This window comes from Ananas comosus, linkage group 3 (genome assembly GCF_001540865.1).
Source record: "Ananas comosus cultivar F153 linkage group 3, ASM154086v1, whole genome shotgun sequence".
Lineage (NCBI taxonomy): Eukaryota > Viridiplantae > Streptophyta > Magnoliopsida > Poales > Bromeliaceae > Ananas > Ananas comosus.
In genome coordinates, this window is record NC_033623.1 from 12,823,716 (window position 1) to 12,846,354 (window position 22,639).

A 22,639-nucleotide genomic window follows, 5' to 3' on the forward strand; every position below is an offset into this window, starting at 1 on the left:
GGTTTGGTTCCTCTATTCAATATTTGCTTTCTCCATTGTCGTGCTCCGCACGTCCAAATCTTTGTCTAAATTGAGAGTCTTCGTTTTCCTAATTGGGCGGGGAATTGGGCCGTCACTTGAAAGAAACCGCGTCCCATTTGTTCACGCGCCAAGCTGCTGCTATTTCCGTCGTACAGCCCAGACAGTGACTTTTTTTATCTAGTCCATTGCAATTCGTGAGCACGGTTTTTTTTTTTTTTTCCGAGAAATAAATAGTATACTATTCGTTTTGTTTATTTTATTTATAAATAAATTTAATTGAAAATACGAATAAACTAGAATTCGAATTTGAGATCGAATATCAATCATCAAGTCCTTTATCACGTGCACTAAAGACGATCGGTTGTGAGCACGAATCTTATGGAAGAGCATGATACACACCACAAGAATGCAACCACCCCACTCTATCTTTGCACGACCAAACCAAAGTCCTCCTCTAGTCCCTCCATGATTGTCGGCCACTTTGTTAGTTGTCCATTGCACCTAGTAGCTATCATTAGGATCACCAAACCCAATTTAGTGGTGTATCTAGTGGTAGGGGGGCTCGTATTCGATTCGAAAGTAACTCGAACTCAACTCATTTATTAAACGAGTCGATTATGAGCTCAATTTTTCAACTTGAAGAATAAATGAGTCCAACATAAGCTGTACCCAACTCGCTCCTATTTGTCTATTGCGGCAAATTAGAATACATTTTTTTTTTTATTAGCGCAACTTTCTGATTTTAATACTAATTCGTAGTACTAACTAAAAGCAACAGCAGGTATCAATAACAATAAATTAATTATAATTAATTCAAGCTAGCTCGAAATAATTTTGAGCCAGCTGGAATCAATTTCAAGGCGAAAGACAGCTAGATTGTCCTGGCTGATTTCAATTTTGACCCGAACACCTTCTAGCCCGAATTATTTCCGAGTCGACCTCAAGCTAGTCCCAACTCGTTCGGAGAGTTATTGTAAGATACCGAACTTCTGAAACTATGAAGTTACGGTGGAATGTAGTATACCGAAATTTAATATAAAATTAAGTATAAATAAAAATAGTGTGAGATACTATTTTTATTGGACTTAATGGTGTAAGGTATAAGTTGGAAATGACCTGTGCTGAAATCAGAGCGAAAACAAAAAATTTAGAATTTTCTGTGAAAAGCAGGACTGATAAATTAGCAGAAAATGCACAGTGTCGAAAAATTATGAAAACTGGAGAGTATGTCAGAATTATTTTTATGAGACTAGATTTAAAGTTTCATGTCATTCTGACACCCGGAAGGTGAAAAATAAAATCCGACAGTTATCTGATAAAGATTACAGTTCGGTACAACTTTCGATGACCAAACGGGGTCGAAACTGAAAGATTAAAATTTCTTTCGTTAAGTTAAGCAAAACCGAACATGACTGTCAAATTTGAGCTCAAACGGATATTCAGAGGGCTCTGGCGAAAGATATCAGATTTCGTACTGCCTGAAGTGAATAGTGTATGCTACTATTGGGGTGTTGACTATAAGTAAAAGCTTCTAGTCTTCTTCTTCTTCACAGCCACCACCACCCCCACAACACCACACGTTCATGATGGTAGTGAGAAAAATCCTCACTTTCTCTCTCTAAATAACTCTCTTATCTCTCTAGATCTTTCGCCCAAATTCACTACGTTGGCGGAGAACGAGCTTACGAACGCGTTGGGAGTGACGGATCGAGCTTTCGTGCGCCCGTTGGAGCGGCGTGCTTCCGTTCTCGGCGTTCACATTTTGGTAAACTTTTGGGATTTGGCTTAATCCTTAACCTTAAGCGTTCTAGTAGCCTCTAATGAGCATTCTTAGCATATTGCTCTATTTAATTTGGATTATTTGGAGGTAATTGCATGTTAGGCCTCAAAAATGAAATTTTGTAATATGTGAGGGTTCGATCTAAATTGATCATGTATAAACTTAATTGATAGGTATTCTGACGCGTTGGCGAAGTCGGTTCGGCGATACGACGAGGCTACGCGAAGATATCGGAGAAAAGGCCTGTTTTGGTACAAATTGCCGCAGCTCGCGGCGAAAGTTTCCAAAAATCACGAAATCGGAACCCTAGTCTCTGGTAGCATTAAAAGGTGGGGGGTGTGCATCCCGAAGCAACTGGGCTTCCTTCTATATCCGAGTTAGATTTTTGGTCATATTGCACATATTGTTCTTATGCATTATAGGATGTATGTATAGTTGCATTTCTATTTCCTTGCATGCATGTCTAGTTGTGTAGCATTATGGACTTGACACTTAAATCTAGAATGCATGAGGATTAGGATTTGTGACATGAGATCCTATAGTGATAAGAAAACGGTGAACTCGGACTTGATGATGAAAACTAGTGACATGCGAACTAGTGTATAGAAAACACTATGACTTGGACGAGTGGCATGTAAACAATGTTAACAACATGATGAGTGGCATTGAAACTTAGTGTAATAGAAATACTTGTGGCATTGAGCATAGGGAATAGGTGAGTTTTCCTAATCGTGGCATATTGCATGAGAATTAGTGTAATTGAGACACTATGGCATCAAACATAGGGATAGTTCAATTCCATAGTGTGAGTTGATTAGTGTGGTTGAGACACTTGACATGGACCTAGGGATAGGTGGATTTTCGAGTGTTTGTTAACCTAGTTGACGGGGTATTCTCAGTTGGCGAGGATTGGATCATACTCACAAGTCTGTTTTGAGCTTGTGGTGGTCGCTCCACACGAGCAGTGCACTCCGGAGTTGTCACACGAGCTGGGTAGCTCACGAGCGGGGTAACTCACCGGGTGGGATACGAGTGGGGTAGCTCCTCACCTATTGAACTGGAAAGTGAGTTGGGGCGAATGGCGGGGTAGCCCTTCCCATATGAGGATTGAGCGGGATAGCTCATTACTTATAAGAATTAAGCGGGGTAGCTCATTACCTATGAGATTAGAGCGGGGTAGCTCTTCACCTATGGCTTTGAGATGTGAGACAGGCGAGATAAGAGCGGGGTAGCTCCTCACTCGTGAGATTTACGATATTAGTAGGGGCGAAGAGCGGGTTAGCTCTTCACCTCTTCACCTACTAAACTTGTAGTGTGAGTACCTATGAGATTTGAGATCTTAGGCGGGGTAGCCTAGTGGATGGGGTAATGACATGAATAGCATAAGTGGATTTCTATTCATCCCATGGTTAAACATAGTATATGATAGTGAATTGCATAACTATGTTGTATTCGTATTCATTACATTGTTGAAGCATACTAGCATGATAGTAGGCTTGTTGCTAGATGATATTCCATGCATTGCTTGCATTTGATGGCATAGTATAGTATAGACGCAATTTCATTTCTATACATATTTATCTATCTATCTGTGTCTGCTTAGACCTAGTGGGAAGATCGGCGGAGTCGGCGGCCAAACCCACTGAGAACTATATTTATATAGTTCTCACCCCACTTTGTTGCAGGGCCGTGTGCGAGCGTTTCGGGGGAGGATCGCGGTAATGGCGTAGCACCCTAGCTAGCTAGTAGAGTTTCCTATTTGTACTAGAGCACCCTCGTGTGCATATTTATAGACATGATGTATTTTGGATAGCTAGTATTATGGTTGTGAGAGGATTATGTATTCATTTTTGGGAGATGGAAATATAAATCAAATCAATGTTGAATGTGATGTAATAGTTAGATGTATCTCTCTTTATTTCACTTGTATGTTACTTGTGATCGTTGCTCTTGTTGGTATAGCACTTGTGGTGCTTGTTGAATCATGTATGTTAATTGAGTTTATTTTGGGCAACTTTTGTACCTGATCTTGTTGTTGAGCCTTGGGCGGACAGGGGAGGTGCTGTCCATCCGGCGTCTGTTCGACGCGCCCGAACCGAACCAAATGGGTAGCAGTCTCGGGGCGTGACAGTTATTCTATCTCTACTTTGGCCTGCAATTACCTGTGTAATGAAATAATCAGCAATTGGAATAGTTTGAAGTTTCTATTGCAGCAAAAAGTTAAAAAATACAATTTTGAAACCAAAAAAAGAAAGCTCTACTTTAGAGCTTAATGATTCTACTTCGAAAGTAATTATTAGAGAAAAGTTTAGTGTGGTATGTGCATGAATACATATTTCATATTCATATATGCATGCAGTATGCGTGCATGTCTATAATATCTCTCACACTCTTACCTTTTGTTATACGCTTCTCATAGCTCAAAAACAATATACAAACACATTTAAATTCTGCTACCGAAGGATAGTGTAGAAAGAAACTGATCCATTCGTTGAAGTATCAACTGGAATTCATTAGAAGTACACTTGAGCATCGTACGATAGACGAATTTCTAATGCGTGATGGATACAACTATCAATGAAAAACTACAATAAATATTAGATCCATTCTTTGGTACTTTGACCAGATTACTCACTCTTCAAACACTATACCGAGTATTTTGATATTCTGGAACCCTAGATTTTCCTGGAAGAGTCTCTGTTGAGTTAGATTGCATGGTGAGACAATGCTCTCTAATCTCAGTATGATACCTGAAAACAGAACAAACCAAATTATATGGATATCCTTGTATCTTCTTTCAAGGTAAATTAGGATTGTTTATCTAATTAATCATCTCAAAAACCATCCTAATCCACAACAAGCAACATAACTCGCAAGCAAGCGTGATCCATTACATAAGATTGTCTAACTAATTCTAGCCTCTACTACAGGTCGTGAATGTCTCATCATAATGTATTAATTAATTAATTAATTAAGCATCAGAAAGAGAGTCCTATGGTGCCTTCCTAACTCAAATAAGCAGTTTCAACCAAAGCTTTATTTTCACCATTTGCAGTTGCTTATTGAATAAAATGTTATAATGCTAGTTTCGAAGGACCAAAAACAGAACTGTAGTACATACACTGGGCACTTGCTGCAGCCTGTTGATGCCAATTGATAATTTCAAGATTACAAAGCAGCAATTCCTAATTGTGAACTCTTAAATGGTAATGGAATCCCTGATGTACCATTCAAATATAAGAACAATATTTATTTAATACAGTTACCTTGCTAAAATACCTCAGAAATTTCATTATGTATTGCATGTTCGGCAATAAATTGAAATACATTACAAATTGTGAGATGAAAAACAATATAAGAAAATATAGCAACTAAGCAAGAAATATCAGGTTTCTTTAATAGTTCAATATGTGCCGTTAGTTTCATGCTTCTTTTCTGCAATATCGTCATATGTCAATACAGTACAGTGCAAAGGATCATCATTGGACAGTGACCTATATCGCGGACCCATCATTCTTTGAAGTAAAGATCGTAAACGTTTGTTGATAGAGTGCATTTGTATTTGCCATATATAAATCACATTTGTTGTGTAGAAATATTTTGTTTTCTTAATAGAAGTTCATATTGGGTAGGACAAGGATGCATCACATAAATTGGATAGTTTCCTAGAAAGGATCTAAAAATGGATCAAATTGAAACTTTTCATCTTCTGTTCAACAAAAACCATAGTGCACATATGAATTGCAACTCTGACTAAGTTAAGGGTTATCTTGAGAGAAAGAAGACAAAAAATTGACCCGAAGTAGTTTAATTGGAAAGATACAATTCCCTTTTTGTTTGTTGAGAGCTTTGTTCCGGATTTGAGCTTAATGATTGGAAGAACAATTTTAGTCCATTATAAACAGTTAGGACTTAGAATTTGTGGTTGCAGTTTCAAATGTGGTTTTCTTTTATGAATGCTGACATGATAGTGACGAACATGATTGGTTGGTTTTTTAATAGTGTGAACTTAAAAGGAATGCTTTGATACTGGAGTTGATACTGGAGTTGATCATATTATATATACAATACTTTGTTGGACAAAATGGATGATCAAGGCATCTTTAATGCTAAAGTCAACAAAAGGCGCATTTCATACTCCTTTCCACCACTAAGGTCGAATTTGACGCAGGGCATTTTTACTTCAGTTGATTTTCTATTCATTTCATTATTTAACACGATGCAACTTACGAACCTGTGATTGACAAGAACAAGTAATAAAGATTAAGTGAACTACAGATCTTCTCATCATGAACTAATATATATGAATGTTTTGAGTGACTATTTCGGCGTGCAAATAGATATTAGAATTTAACATTTAACATAAACTAATATAATAAAAGAAATGCATATTTATGTCTACAAGAGCCATTCATGCCTACCACTGTTAAAATTGCAGATTACGCTTTCCTATTAGCTACAGGGAAATCATAGGTATCCTCCAAATGGAAGTTTCATAGATCTACTCACAATTCGTTCGCAGGAATGTCGAACACCGTAACAAGTCGTTCACATCTAAAGAATTTCCGTTTTGAGATAACTTATTCCTCGAGAATGGTAATTAAACATTTAAATCTCAATTTCCAACCTTCTTTGATAAATGTATAAATAATACTGACCGTATGAATAGCTAAATATTTTGTTAGGATCCAAGTCACGAAGAGTTGCAACACTTAGCCCAATTCCCACTCACGTCCAATTCCTACTCTTCGTGACTTGGATCTGAGTGAGGAGTAGATTATTATTATTATTATTATTATTATTATTTTCTACAGTTTTTCCTTTTTGTTTCTATTTGTCTTTTTTGTTTTGATTGTTTTGAATGTTCTCCGAGGCCACGTTGCCTCAACCTATATAGCTAAATTCATCTGCTAAATGAATGAAGCGGGTAGCGTGCTATCTTTTTCTCAAAAAAAAAAAATTAAAAAAAAATTATGTTAGGATCCAAATATTTACAGTAGGAAGGTGAGAGTCAAAAATAAAAATATTCGAGGGGAAGAGGAATAAGCCACTCTACACAACACTTTATAATACAGGTCAAAAAAGTCGAAAGAATTCGATGCTTTCATAATGACAATCAAATCCCCAAGTAAAAGTCGTGCTTATAAGCTAGATTAAGCATTGAGGGTCCATGTAAAGTCCACTAGAAATAGGATTTGCTGAGCACAAACAGGCTATAGGAGCTCCCAAAAAGAAGAAAATAATAATAAAAAAAAAGACAGAGATCCATTAAAATAAAGTGACAGTTCTGCTAATTGTGGTGATAACCCACCATTTGTGATTGTAGCATCTCGTCTCGCGACAAAGATATCTTTCATGACATTTGACTAAAAAAATCAAAAAGAAAAAATTACTGGATTCGACATTAGGGCTAAGATGGTGCATTCCCACCGCAAGTGACGAAAACCTTGGTGGTTAATAAGGTTGAAATTTAAATTTTTTTTCTTCATATTTTTTTTCAATTAAACTTAATTCTAAAAATAAATAATGAAACAGATAAAATGCTACCGGTCTCTCGAAAATATAAAAGACATTAGGGCTTTGTCTAAGGTGGTAATAAAAATTGAATCATGCTCTTTTGAAATTCTTGTTCTTCTTAAATTACTTAATGACGGATTTAAAATATAATGCACTCAGATTCGAAAAAAAGAAGAGATAATAAAATGTGGAAATTTATATGTGGGAAAAGGGAATGCTTACACCTGGGCAGGGAAAAAAATTGGTGGAGCATAAAGCTCGAGAAGAGATAAGGTGTTTTCAAATTGTGGTGAAAAAGATCCGGAAGGAATTCGTACAGATTATTTAGATATCACATTTTAGAGTCTGGATAAAATACTTATATTTTTATTAAAATCATAAATCCAAATGTAAATCATTATTATTTATAAAGTTCAACAATCAAATCTAATTTTAACTGCACATTTTGAAGTAACAACTAGCTTTTAAATTCCCCCCCATCAAATTTTTTAGGCGAAATTTATATTTTTGGTCCTAAAATTTATATTTTAAATTCCCCCCATCAACTACTACTTGTACATTAATAATACATCAATATATAAAATTTTAGTTTGGAAGACCAAAAATATCATCATTTAGTCAATTTTTAATTTAAAAAAAAAAGAAAAAGAAAAAAAAGGCCAAACCTTCCAATACGGGTCGGAATAAAGCTAGCGTTCACACGACTGTAGACCACAAATATAGATTGCACGACAACGACACGTGTGAACAGTTAATTCGCCCGCTCTGCCCTTTCCCATCAATTCTATAGGTTTAAGCAAATTATCTACACCCAGTGTATCCGTACGCAGCATACACCAAATCTAATTGCTGATGATTAATGCCTTAAATTGAAATCCAATTCACTAAATTTGATCTACATTGCTTAAAACAACCTATTTATAGAAAATTTAATTTTTTTTAAATTCTACTGCTAAGATTTGCCAGAAATAAATATCTAAAAATTATAATTTTTTAATACAAACAAATTTGTTAAATGTCATAGAACACCTGGTATTTCAAGGTGAGTGTGAATGTCTAAAATTTATGTGGATAAGGGTGCGTTTGGTTCGCACTATAAAAGATTACTAGAAGTAGAAAGATATCCGAGAATCTTATTTCTATTCATCCTATTACTAAGAATGTAGTATTTCGGTATTTGGTTCGTACGGTCATATTATTTAGTCATGTTATTTAAGATTACGAAAAATATACAATTAATTAATTTATTTTTTTAATTAATTTTAAATAATACTATAAAAATTTCAACATCTTTTTAGAAAAGAGAGAGAGAATATATGTTAAAAAGAGAGAGTATAATTAAAGAAATAGAAAGAGAAATAGAGTCGAGCTTAGAGAATAGCTTAGTTTAGAGAGAAAAAAAGATAAGTTTAGAGAGAAATGAGGTTAAAGTGTAAAGAAAAATAATACCAATTAGCCGACGGATGAGAAGAAAGGAAGAGATTAGACAAATCTTCAATCCATTAATATAAGAATACCCACCATCCCTTAAAGGAATGAGATTAATACTTTGAAATGCATCTCATTCCCAAGTAAATCCAATATTACCAACTAGATTATTTAATGTGTTTAACCAAACACCGTAATATTTTTTTATTCCTATTGGATTACTAGGAATCTTAAAAAGAGAGCGCGAACCAAACGCACCTTAAACTTCAAATATCATTCACGTGGTTTCGCACTTTCTTACTTTAGAACTCTATAGTTTAAAATGTATCAATTTAATATCACGTGATTTCTTTTTTTTTTTCTTTTTGTCAGCTCCACCGTAAATATTTCGTTAAATTATATACAAAAAACTTCATATCCCATATAGATTTATCGAATATTTACTTTAGTACATTTTAGTTTTAACTTTGTTACTGATTTAACGAAAAAAAATTATTAAAGAGAATAATAAAAAGAGAAAAATAAAATCACGGAGTATAAAATTAATATACTTTAAACTATAGAATATTAAAATAAAAAAGTGAGAAACCATATGGATGATATTTGAAGTTTTTCCAATTTATAATTTTTTAATACGAACAAATTTGTTAAATGTCATAGAACACCTGGTGTAGGCAGTAACTCTTCAAGGTGCGTGTGAGTCCATCATAGGTGGATGTTTGGGCTTAGGAAAAGTGATTTTAAAAGGCGAAATGTGAAATTTTCTTTAATTGTGTGTTTGGTAAATCTATATTTTAAAAGTTTAATTATAATTCTAGCTTTTTGAAATCTTATTCTAATCCCTTTGCTTGGAATTGCGACCTCGGCACCTGTCGGTGGACGTCGCCAAATTCTGGAAGTCTCCGCGCATCGCGTCTTCGAACGCGTGAAGAAATTGGTCTCTCTCAAAGGCAATCGGAGGGAGAATAAGAAGAGAAGCGAAGAGAGAGAGAGAGGAAGAGGAAAAGGGGGCGAAGAGCATCGCGATTTTGGGCGTGGGATGTAAAGGAATCGCTCGTCCATCTCCGATCGAAACCCTAAACGCAAGGAACGAATCTTCTCGTCTGGAAAGAAGAAGAAGAAGAGGGAACGTAGGAGGAGATTTGATAGGTTGATCACAGGGAAACGAAGGGAAAAAGGGAGGAACAGATCAGGGTTTCATACGCGGAGGAGGAAGAGGAGGAGAGGATCTTTCTTCTCTCTCTCTCTCTCTCTCTCTCTCTCTTTCCTGTTTCGGACTCAGGTATTTGAAAGCCTAGCTCTTGATTTCTCTATGTTTTTAGGTAGTTTTAGCGCTCGATCTGCGGGGGTATACACAACGGAAAAGGGCTGGGTTCTTGGCTCCGATCGCCGTGGATTCTCGTCGGGTCCGATGTCGGATTTGGTTTTTCTTTGGCCGCCGTAGCTCGTCGATTTGGATGTTTGATTGTTGGAAACTACGGAAGTTAGATAAACATGTTAGGTTTGGTTCTTGATCTCCAGATCCATTGTGGTTGGAAGATCTACAAGAAGAAGATGGTGGGTTTCTTAAGGAAAAGGCGAAGAAGATTGTGTCTGAGCTTGACTTAGGGTTCAGAGCTGGGCTTTCACTCTAGATCTCTTGTCAGATCTTATATCCGGAGGATAAAGCAGCTAGCGGTTGTTGATTTTTAGGGCTTGGATCTGCTTCTTTTTCGCATCTTTGTCCACAACATTGAACAGCTTGCTTGGATCCTGCGATTTTCCCCTCAAACGGCCAAGGAGAGTAGCAATCTTGCTTCTTCTCAGGGGCTTCTATTTTGTCGTGTAGACTTAGGCTTCTGCAGGTGTAGTGATGTCTCCTGATTGGTGATTCATGACACCCATGCCAACCTTCTGCGACGAATCAAGCGAATCCTCCAAACATCTTTTCTTCTCTTACCCATGCTGAAACTCTCACCAATGATCTTTGAAAGCTTTCTAGTTTCTTGACTGTCTCTTTGTGCATTTGGAGTTTTTGCCTTTTCTTGTCCTTCCCGGGCTCCAGGCTTCTTGACCTGTGGATTTAGTTTTGATTTCCAAGCTGGAGGGATGTTTGTATTGTGGATCCGTAGAATTTCTTGGTGCTTCCAGGTTTTTGAAGAAAGAACTTGTGGTGGCCCTTAGATTGGGATTCTTTGGAAATTTCGGTTCATTTTAGCATTTACAAATTGGCGAGTGGTTATTAGATCTGATATTACATGGTAAAGAGGAAGCCTTGGAAACTTCAACGCGACATTTTGGTTTCATGTGATCTTTTCCCTCTTTGGGATGCAGTTTGGCGGACTTCAGTTTTTATGGAGAGTGGATGTTTATGTGTTCTCTCACGGGGATTGCCTGGCCTATCAAGCAAGAGGACCCTTCCCACTTTTTGTTGTGGACATTGTTCCGTGCTTGATATTTGGACTAGTGCTAGATATTGTAGTTCTGGCGCTACTTGACGATTTGCTCTTTTACTTGAATCTGAACCAGAAGATGTGGTGCGCGAATCCCTTCAAAGGATGGTTTACATGATCTACCTCAAGATAATGGCCCTCTAGTGGCTTATGCAGGCAGTCTGTTATCAGCCCCTTGATCACTAGTGTTAAGAATAGTACTTAAATTTAATTAAGAAATAAGCAAATTGTTTAGTTACTTATCACGGTTGGATTGAAAGTTATGCTGATGCCTATGGATGTGCTGATCATTACCTTGTTCTTTTGCAGAGACCAGCTTTTGTTGTTTTGGATCAAAAGACAGTTGATACATTCTGGTCTTCAATAACCACTGCTGCAAAAGAAAATGAGGATTCTGAATCAATGGTTGGTTTTGTCTCTTTCCATCATAGTCTAGTATGATAGATTGCAATTGTATTACATGGTTATTACAAGAATTCCTGGCTGACCATCTCTTGTGCAATTTTCTCCGTGTACAACAAATCTTCTTGTTTCAATAAATTCTTAGTATTACGTGCAAGCATTTGCTTTTGATACTATTGATGGCTTGTTGCTTGTTAAACATGCGGTGATGTCTAAAATGACTCTGAAATCTTGATTCTCAGATACGATTGTGCACTTGCACTGGAGGTTCTGCCTCTCTCCTTGAAGGTTCTGGCCATCAGGAAGGTTCGAAGACCTGCAAAAGTTGCAATGGCAAATTAGTAGTTGATGGGCGAGGAACCCTCTCAAGAAACATGCTGAGCACTGTGAGTTTGGAGCTTTCAAGAGATTCTTGCTTGAACTGGAAAACTGTCATTAAAGGCAGGCAGAGGGCCATAAGACGAGCTAGAACTTCTTTTACCTGTGAGAACAAAAGGAAGCCTGCAACAAGAACTTATAAGGGGAGTGAAAATGCCACCAATGAAGAATCAAATATAACAGGCGATCTTCCAATCTCTGAATCTGAGAAGGTTTTGCTTTTTCGCTTTCTTATTTTTCTTTTTCTTTTTTCTGTTGTGTACAAATCTTTCTAACTAGTGGGAATAACTAATAACTGTCCTTCTTTACTTCAGCTTGGTGTGACTATTCTTGGAAGGCGCTTCGGTGAGGCCTTAGGAAGTGTTCCCATAAAGAAAAGGAGATTACTGTTAGTTCGTTCGCCATCACCTCCACCCCATTCTTCTGACTCAAATGAATCTGATCAGATGGTACGAAGCCAGTCTGCCTCTTATGCAGAGAGTGTATCATATTGGAAAGATCACCATGACAGAACAATTGCTAATGAGGGCACCAGTCTGAGAGACAAAAGTGAACAGTGTTGTGATGCTGCAGATTTTTCTGGTATTGTGGCACTGGCTGATGCTGCTTGCCAAGCTGGTATTGTGGGTGACATCATGAATACTGAATTTGAGCATTCTGGAAAAGAAGAAAAGGGTTTGGAAATTTTGCAGAGTGCAGAATCAAGTTCAATTTCTGACATAAAAAAGCAGCAGCGATTGGGTATTTCTGAAGGTTTACTCTGTAAATCTGAAATGCCTCAGGAGATAACTTTTACCTCTGTGCTTCATACTGAGGGACCAGGTAGAAGTGAATTGGGTGCATCAAACAGTCCAAATAACTTCATGGGTTCCACAGAGAAAATACCAGAGAAACCAAGCAAGGTGGAGTCTTCATCTCGGGATTCTAAATTTCCCTGGGATCTTAACACTACAATGGGTGAATGGGATAGCAGTGATGAAGAAGACATTGGGAATCATAAAGATGCTGCTGATGTTGTGGATGAAAATAGTTGTCAGGATGAAAAGATAGAAAAGTTAGGAATTTGTGAAGATCCAGTAAAATATGAAGACACTAAGGACACTCCAGAATCTTTTGATCGCAGAATACGGCTGGTCGGGATACAAAAGGAAAGTTTCGTCTTAGTTGATAACAAGGCCAAAGATGAAGGTGATGTTCTCAATGAGAATTTACTTGCAGATTATACTAGAATAAAGGAAGGCTCTTTGCCTCAGTCTGTCAAGGTTTCTGCCCAAGGGGAGCTCCAGTTGGAATGTCCTTCAGCTGCCAAAGACTCCACAGGAGGAGCCAAGCTTCTTCCTAATCAGCTGGATAGCTGTTATACTTGGGAAAATGAATCTGACTCAGCTGGAGGTAATCTAGGCCCTAACACTGAATCTTGTTCAGCTACTCGCACAATGCAGAATATGGTAGGTGAAGCAAACATGGGTTTGATGTTAAAGAAAGAATCTTCTCCTTCTTATCTGGTATCTAGAGAGAAGTTAAATTGCAGCTATTCTGGTGATGCCAGTGAATTCGATTACAGCATGGCTCAGCTAACTAATAGACCAATTTCTGAAGAAAACACAAATGCAGCTGTTGCAGTTGTTTGTAATGAAAATACCATAGATTGCACCATGTTTGATGTCCAAAGAGGACTACTTACTCAACAACGCAATTCTGACATTGAGAAGCTTGAGCTTTTCAGTGCTAAATTTGATCTTTGTCCCTCTGTTAGTCTTCTGGCTGAGAATGCTTCTGATGCTCCTGTTGATGGAAATATTGGCACCCATGTGACAGCTGCCGTTGGCTCTAGTGAACCAGTAAAGTCTAATGGCATGTGTGATACTCAGAGTGCTTGTGCTGATAAATCCAGCGAAACTGATACTATGCAGGCACCTAGTAATCATGATGAGCTATCTTTTGGGAATGTAAATGGTAGCAAACATAGAACAGTTGATGAAGATGATAAGACGGATGATAACAAATGCTCTACGAGGAGTGATGTCAAAGAAAGTTATGACAAAAATGAACTTTATGACAAAAATGAACTTTGTGTTAATGCTGTCTCAAAGGATCCTATAGAAAGCACAACAGCTGCTAGTAATGCAGATGATGTGAAAAGATTCGGTGATAATTTCACTTGTGGCCGTGATTCTAATGATTCTCGAGTTGACAAGGATCAGGCTGTTGGGCTGGAAAAGGTTGACCTTGGTGATGAGGAATATCAGTATGAAGATGGAGAGCTAAGAGAATCGTTTCCTAATAACTGGGGAGAAGATGGTGAGGAGTTGGAGACTGAACGTATAGATTACGGATCAGATAACAGGGACAATGATATCTTTGAAGTTGCATCTGATATTCCTGTTTCTGTTTCTTTACCTGTTGATGCTATGCCGCAAGAAAATGGGGGTTTGTCAGTTATAAGTACTGACAGAGTGCACGATGGGTTCAAGGATTCATTAGAAGCTGTTTCAGGGAAGAGTTCATCAGCAGCCAATTCTTTAGATGTTGGACTCCGAAAAGGAAGTGTTGAGAGAGTCGGTAAAACTGTTCAGACAGGTCATTTGAGGGAGAATCATGAGACAAGAAAGCAGGAGAGGGATCTTAGTGTATCAGAATCAGGTGCTGAGAATAATGGGGTTTGCCTTGAAGGTGATGGTGCCAAAGAGTTTCAAGCAAGTTCGAGGATGAAGTCGTCTGGATGGGATCAGTTGCCAGGTCACAGTACCAAGCATGGGTTGAAGGATGTGGAACTTGACCATATCAACGAAAATGAGGCTACTACTTTGGATGCATTAGGGATTGGTGACTCCTTTAGACAGACGGGTTCATCGTCGAGGAGAGACATGTCATCGCGAAAAGAGAGGCCAAGGTCCTCTGATATGCCACAGAGCAATGAAAAATCTCATGTTAGAGCAAGCAGGTTAGTCCAGTTAATCTGTATAAATTCACATATATTCCTCTGCAATGATATCTATTAACTTATATTCCTGGTCAAAATCTGATTTCTATTTGCCTCTCAAAAATTTACTTTCTTACGTATACACCTTCACACCCTTACACCCTTATGCTTACAAAAAAGTCTCTTTGGAAAACAATTTCTAATATTTTCTAATGGAAGCTAGTTTTATGAGGAAACCAACATCTTCCCATGAATTAGCTAATTCCCAACTTAAGACGAGAGCTTTTAAAGAAACTGCACTTTCTGGTTCCTTTTTGTTGTGGGTTTGGGGGGTTATGTATAGAAATTCTGATTTTTCAGTAGTTAGATGTAATCGATGAGACAATGACTTTGTAGATAGAGTACGTCTCCAGTACTTTCGAAAGTATGGATGCCTTCGTGCTTATAAGTTGTTTTTGATGATAGGACATCCGATTTGACGAGCGGCACCGTTAGGCATAATCTATGCTATTGGAGCTATCTAGAAACCAAATTTCATAATTTTTCGACATCATTTACCAAAGTGACTATTTTAACGGTCGATGTGGCACGTTTTTAAGTTCAACGTTGTAGAACAATCCAAATTACATGAAACTTTAATTGAAAATTCTACTTAACATCAATAGCAAGATCGAAATTTGAGTCTTTTATCATTATTTTTTATGAGATTTTTATTTTCAACCGCTCATTTTGAGGCTACTTGTTAACTAGACAAATGAAGTCACAAAATTATGAAATTTGGTTTCTAGATAGTTCCAGTAATGTAGATCATATCTAACGGAACCGATCGCCGAATCGGATGTTCCATCATCGAAAACAACTTACAAGCATGGAGGCCTCCGTACTTTCGAAAGTATAGGAGCCTAGCTCTTTTGTGTGTGTGTGTGTGTGTGTGTGTGTATTAAAACAGCTATTTCCTCCCTTACTTTTTAATATGTGAAGTTCTTAAGTTACCTCTATAGTCTGATAGTTATGCATTTTACTGTGTTGCATATCTAGGTCTGATGACCGCAACAGCTTGAGTTTGAAAGCTGAAGCAGAAATGGGTGCCGCTAGATCGATTGGAAGGGGTCGACTACCTTGGCATACTCAGGGAAGGGGTGGAGATGAATTGCCTCCAAACCGTTCTCGTCCCACTCATCGCAGATCCCCTGGCTTCTATGGTCCACCACCCAGTTTTGCTACCCTTGGTTCGAGGAATGCAGCTGCAGCAGCTGTTGCAAAAGTAGAAAGCAATGGTTTTGTCGTCGCACCTGATGGTACAATAGTCAAAGCTGCTGGTTCAGGGACGGCTGGTCGGGCACCCAAAAGATCTTCTCATTCTTCTGTGTATAGAAGGGGATCTCCTACTGAGAGAGATGGTGTAGGTGGCATGCCTAGAGGTTTACGAAGTGTAAGAGAGATGAGCCCAGATAGGCAGTTTGGTGTTGGTCGAGATCGGCCTGATCGATATGGTCCAGAGATAATCAGGGGCAGATGTCGCAGGGCCATTCGTGACGAGGGCATGGAGGCTTCGCTATCTGTTCACCGCCGTTCACTCTCCAGGCAGAAAATTTTCTCCCCGCATAAAGGTCCTCTTCATCTCTCCCGGTCTCGAACCAGATCAAGATCAAGATCACGAACACGCTCCCCTGGTTTGTGGGCATTACGAGATCAAAAAACTGCTGCACCTAATTTTGAGCCAGATGTGAAGTTGGAAAGAATGAGGCCCTCACTTGGACTATCCAAGTTTGATGACCATATTGCAGGATATAGTCTACCCAATGCTTCGATGTGGGTTGACAAAAGGGGCAGCTCACCGGATCATCTTCGAGAGGATGATTACAAGCGGTATTCAAGCAGAAGCCCACCAGTGCGTTATTTCTCGAGGAGTGACCGGTTGCACCCTACAAATTTCCCAGTAGACCTGGAGCATGATGATTACCGCAGGCCAATGCATTCTAGCAGGTTTCAAGGATGTGTTGGTTTTGGTAAGGGAAATAGGCATGACGAAAGTGGAAATGATAGGAGGGAGCATGGAAGCCGATATGATGTGCTTCATTCTGGCGGACATATGAAGCGGTTTCGTGATGTTGTTGGAGATGGTTTTAGGGTTCACAACCAAAGAAGAGGCAGTTCAAGGGGCTACGAGAGGGCCATGGATAGCCAACTTGGAGATTCCCCTCGTAGAGCTGAGGAGGAGAGAGGGAATTTCAGATATGGTAGAAGTGGAAACCATTATGCCAGCTGTGATGATGACATAACATTAAGGAGAAGGCCCTCATAAGTGCGGTGTCTTTTGTATCATCTGCTACTCGTGTTCAAGTGAAAGGAATGCTGAGCCAATGATCTTTTTTACCTTTTTAAAGTGGGAAAAGAAATTAGCTTTGCAATCTTCTGCATTTCTAACGCTTGTAGAAATTTATATTTTGCAGTAGAATTTGAAAATTTTTGTTTCCAGCTTGCAGCTTATCTTTTATATTTGTTCCCAATATTTTGTTTGTATCTTTATTTGGGCAAATTTTGAATGGAATGTAGTCTTCAGATGAGGCTAATTGAAATATGATCAATCAATGAAATTTCAGCCTATGTTTTAAAGACATATTTCGTCTTTCTCCTCTTGGCAGAGATTTGGTTCTCATTTTTGTCTTATAGACATTAGCATTATGCTTTTTACAGATCATCTCTTGTTTTGTTTGGAGAATTTTTCATTGATGAGTTCAATGTTAGCAGATTGATCACATATCTATAGAAGGGGTAGGTCCGCTTTCGGGTGCATGTTTGTTGTCTTTTGTCTTACTAATTTTGTACTATGAATGTAACTACTAGAGATCTTCTCATTTCAGGAAAATATTCCAATACTAATCTGTTGAATTTTGATTCTGTGCAAGTTGGAAGTTGCCAAAGGTACCATATCTTGCCTAAGGTTCCACATCTTGCCAAAGGTACTCTTTTTATCTCTGTTATTTAATATTTATATTCTGTCACAGGAGTATAATGAAATTATTCTGAAGATATTTTATGTTAATGAGGTACTATAGTGCGCATTTGTTGTCCTACAAAGGAATGCCACTGCTCATGATTCTGTCTCAAGTTATGTATTCACTTCGCTTGCCAGTTACATCCTTCCAGGATTGGAATTGGTTCTCAGTAAATAGTTTAGTTTTAGATAAAGATAGAACTGAAGGAGAAAACATTGTAGTCTTTATTAAATTTGTCGCTATAAAGGATCTGGTGAAGGTGAGATTCAGACTAATATAAGGGTATTTTTAGGATCTAGAAAAAATTCATGTGGCGAAATATTAGAGAAATCTTCACTCTTTTACCCCTTTATATTAAATAAATGGTTGCTTGGCGATGACATATCAGTAAATATTATAAAACAGTATATAACTTGGGCGTAAATCTGACAACTTTGATGAAGATAGGTAGGTACCCTCCGCAGAGCTTCTGAACAGAGTTTCTGCTCAAGTTGATAAGTTGTTTGTGTGTTTTCACTGTAAATCTTTTCTAAAACCTTTGCGCAGATAATGTGATGATATTGTGAACTTTCTTTCTTTTTGAGGGGTTCTTTCTTTTCCGGTTCTTTTGTCTTTATTTTTGACTGGGATAAGGGTTGGGGTTTTTGAATGGTAAGGTTGATTAACAGAAGGTTCTATTGTTATAATATTCAGGCGGATCATACATTATGTTTTTTTTTTTTCCAGAATTTGTTCCATTGCAGGGGAAAAGTTGACATCTTTAATATTGAAGCTGACTTCTTTTCTACTGGTCCTGCTAGGGCTGCTTGTTAGCTATTGAAGATTTAGGCCTTCTCGGTGGCTTGATCACTTTTGAGATGCTAATGATTTGTATATTGAGATTGGATTTATGATTCCTATTGCTGCTGTGATCTGCTAAATTCTGTTGCAGATTGCTGGTCAGGATTGCTAGAATCTAAAATATTTTGGTTGCACTTATTTGTGGCAAAAGTTGGCAATGCAGGATTCAGGTCATTTCATTTTCTCAGAGATTTTTCATTTGGATCCTCCATGCATTTTACTGAGATGGTCTCTTGGACTTGCATATTTGCTCTCGAAACAAGAAAATTTTGATGGGTAATGTCTTGCCAACTCGTTTCCCATCATTCTATTTGAGATGTTTTTACTTTATATTTCTTGTGTGGTTCAAGAATGTAACTGAAAAATATTTATCGGCCGTTCAGTTTACAGATTTTTTTTCCTCATTATGAATAAGATAATAATTTCCTGTGTATGTGAGATCAACAATCTGTCTATTGAAACCAGGCAAAATGTGGAATGCATGTGGTGACATGTTTGACCATTTCTTCCTGATTTGTTTTTTTTCCCTTCTTGTTTGTTCGCATCGGGACTTCATCTTCCTAGATTTATTTATGTACCAAGCCTCAAAAGGCACTTTTAAAGGCCTTCATTGTTGACTTATCAACTGTTTATCGACTTCTATTTGTTACATTTTATGCTTTTGCAACTTATCTTTCTTTGGTTTTACCTTAATGTTGGAACCTGAATCAGGAAAAAAAAAAATGGTGGCTTATGTTATCTCTCAGAGGGAATGAATAGTAAGCGGCTGATCGGGTTTGGCTCAGTTTTGATTTTGAATAGTCAGGTTCATCATTCTGCAATCAGATATCATTTTAGAGTACCGCCGTTTGAATGCGTTTCGAAGTTTCCCAGGTGCGCAAAGCTTTGCTCTTAAAGTTATAATTAGAAGAATGTACATTGATTTTCATTATTACTGTAGGAACTAATTGGGGACATGAGTAAAACAGCATTTCGCGCATGCCTAACTGTTTAAGTTCTCAACTACAGCAACTTCTATCTGAAGAGTGAACTTTGGTGGCCCAGGTCTTAAATAGCTAACGTGGTCTTTAAATAGCCAACGTTAGTAGTTGCACCGCAAAACACCAACTATCACATCCTATGCACGTACGATAGTCCATGAAGATTATTATACACATTTATGGTTTCAACTATAGGGATTCTGCCACAGGGTCCCTGGGAATGGAGCTCTTTCAACATGGCGGCAGTTAAGCTGCTACATTTTGCCCAATTCACTGTTAAAACTTAGCAAATTCCATAGATTTAATTCACAAATCATCAACTCCGGATCGAATAATTAGACGAAGAAAAATACTAGTAAAAGAAAAGATGTTCACTGATCAGTGGTAAAATAACTAATCAACAGCAGGGGGGAATAAGAAAAAAATACCAAAAAAGAAAAGATATAGTAGGAAGAGGAAATCTACATATCCAATTCGTAGTCTCTTCTGTCCTTTCTCCTTGCCTCTGATCAAGGTCTCAGGAGAGACCACTCGCCAGGAATCAGAGATCTCGGATGAAATCAGTTCCACATTCCACCTCGAATCCATTCGGGCATAGTTAAACAAACCTCGTCTGAACCCAAATCAATTCAACCCAACCAAATGAATCAAAGCATCTTCATTTTTTTTTTTTCTTTTTTGACTTTTCCTTCAATCCGGGTCTTTGTTTCCAATCCCAAACCAGAAGCAGCAGCCCTTTGAAACGCCATGCCATGCCATGCCGTGCCATGCACCACCAGTCAGATCCCAAACTTTAAAATCCAACTATATATACAAGAACTCCCAACCTCTACCTCTCTAATTGCAAGCCCACCCCAGCTGTTTTCGATTCAGAAAATTAGTACCCACCGCCGAGTAACTGGTGGGGAAGGAGCAGCGCCGGGCTGGGCAAGGAGAAGGCGTAGTCGTAGTCGGCGGCGTCTGGGGCGGGGGCGGGGGCGTCGGCGGGGAGGAGGGGGGCGCGGCAGAGGGGGCAGGTGCGCTGGTCGTGGGCCATCCAACGGTCGAGGCAGCCGCGGTGGAAGACGTGGCGGCAGTTGGCGAGGCGGCGGACCTCGGCGGCGCCGTCGAGGTCGTGGAGGCACACGGCGCAGCTCTCCCCGCCCCCGCGCGGGTGGGGGAGGGGCCGGAGCTCGTCGTAGCGCACCACGGGGAGCACGTCGTCCACGGCCGGGGCCGGGCGGGGCTGCGGCGCCGCGTGCGCGTCGGGTGCCCACGGCGCGTCCGGGTCGAGCAGGTCGCCCAGGCCCACCGCCCCGAACGCCCACGAGAGCACGCGCCGGAGCAGGCCCAGGAACAGGATCAGCTGCAGCAGCAGCTTCGGGAGCAGCAGCTCCGAGTACCCCACCGGAAACCCCATCTCACCACCGGAGAACCACCCCCCCCTCCCCCAAATTATAACAACAAAAACAACAACAACAACCCTCCTCGGTACAAAAAAAAACTACTCCTTTAATTTCCTGATCTCCCCTTCCTCTCAAATGCTCTGCTTTCTCTTCCTTTTTAGCTCTCTCTCTCTCTCTCTCGAACACTTTTTGAGGCTGGGATGGTAGGAGCAAGAACCCTTTCTTTAATAAAGGGGGTGGAGGACGAGCAGTGTAGGATTTGTTGTGCGAAATGGAAGTTCGTCATTGGGCGCAAATTCACCGCGGTTTGGTGTCCAGAAAATTTCAAAATTTCTGTGCACCAAAATGTAAACTTCTTTTTTTTTTTTTTTTTTTCCGGCAGTTCGAGAGTCTACCTCCTCCACTAAATCTGACTTTTAGATATCCACCGTCACATCACTTTTTTATTTACATGAGAGGTCTAATGAGCATCTGAATCGACAGATATGTTAAAAGCTAGTTTTATTAGAAATATACATACCCTAGAATATATTCTTGTGAGTTAATTTTATCTACTCGACGGTTAATTAATGAGTTTTAATAATTTCTATGGAGCGTATAAAGTCAATCTATTCGAATATTTGTGGTACCGTGAGAAATTGTGAGTAAGCTGTAAAAAATTAATTTGTTAAACGGAGAAAAAGATGGTCATCGGAAGGTGCGCTTTGCCCACGAAACTCCACAGGTATTTGATGGGTCATGCTTTGTGGAGTCATCATCTAAAGTTGGGGCAACCACTCATGGATTCTTTTCTTCTTTGCACGATATAGCTTTGCGCCCCCTTTGTCTCATTCTTCGCGCAAGTGGGTCACAACAGCTTCTACGTTTTAGTAGGTCGGCTTGAATCTGGGTTTACCCCGATTCAAACCCTAATTGGGCATGTCAAATGTATTATACTTCAACAACTTTTGAGTATTCTACAGTTCAAACCGACTCTTCATACTAAGTACAGATATTTGTAACATAATTATGACATCACATACGTTTGATAAAATATTGACCTGGAACGAGCCCTAAGCCATTTTCTCTAGTTAAATATCTATGATTCCTTAAAATAGGACATAAAAACTATTCCCAAACATGGGAGCAAATCTTAGGACACAGTTCCTGAGTCCCCCCTAAATAATTTTGCTCCAGCTTTCGCCCCTTTATAAAAAGCCATCCCTAACAGCTAAGCACTTGCATAGATCCCCAATGAATATATTATCCTTACATCCTAAACTGCTTTTGGGACCTTTCTTATAGGTTAACTTTACGAGGAACACATAATAATACCGCAACAAACACTTCTAAGCCTAACTAAACGGACGGATTCGTTCTTATCTGGAATCTGCAATATCTCCCATTCTAACCATGATTTAGCTGAAGCCGCTACATATGTATAAGTGATGCATGACGTGCATTCTTATATATATATTATTAAGATAAGACGATGTTGCTTATCTCATTCGGTTGATCCATGTGACTAAACCAGCTTTTCATCTTACCATAATAGTCTATTTACGGTAAAATGGC

The 22,639-nt window shown here is 38.8% G+C and overlaps 2 protein-coding genes and 1 long non-coding RNA gene across 5 annotated transcripts; 2 read left to right on the forward strand and 1 right to left on the reverse strand.

The window, feature by feature from the left end:
• LOC109707954 lies at nt 1,586-3,709 on the forward strand. The gene is made up of 3 exons (XR_002215590.1): nt 1,586-1,786; nt 1,975-2,130; nt 3,405-3,709. It is a non-coding gene; the product is annotated as an uncharacterized LOC109707954 (long non-coding RNA).
• On the forward strand, nt 9,576-17,501 carry LOC109707676. Of its 3 annotated transcripts, none has more exons than XM_020229134.1 (5): nt 9,576-11,337; nt 11,488-11,583; nt 11,823-12,170; nt 12,273-14,902; nt 15,920-17,501. In XM_020229134.1, the coding sequence occupies exons 1-5, from the start codon at nt 11,329-11,331 to the stop codon at nt 17,184-17,186; spliced, it is 4,350 nt and encodes a 1,449-aa protein (XP_020084723.1). In that variant the 5' UTR covers nt 9,576-11,328; the 3' UTR covers nt 17,187-17,501. The 3 variants fall into 3 exon arrangements, with proteins under 3 accessions (XP_020084723.1, XP_020084725.1, XP_020084724.1); XM_020229136.1 differs by having other exon boundaries at nt 9,577-11,365; XM_020229135.1 differs by having other exon boundaries at nt 9,577-10,028.
• Nucleotides 20,001-21,376, reverse strand: LOC109707677 (probable E3 ubiquitin-protein ligase RHA1A). Its single transcript, XM_020229137.1, has one exon. It carries the CDS (start codon nt 21,097-21,099, stop codon nt 20,578-20,580), a length of 522 nt encoding a protein of 173 aa, XP_020084726.1. The 5' UTR covers nt 21,100-21,376; the 3' UTR covers nt 20,001-20,577.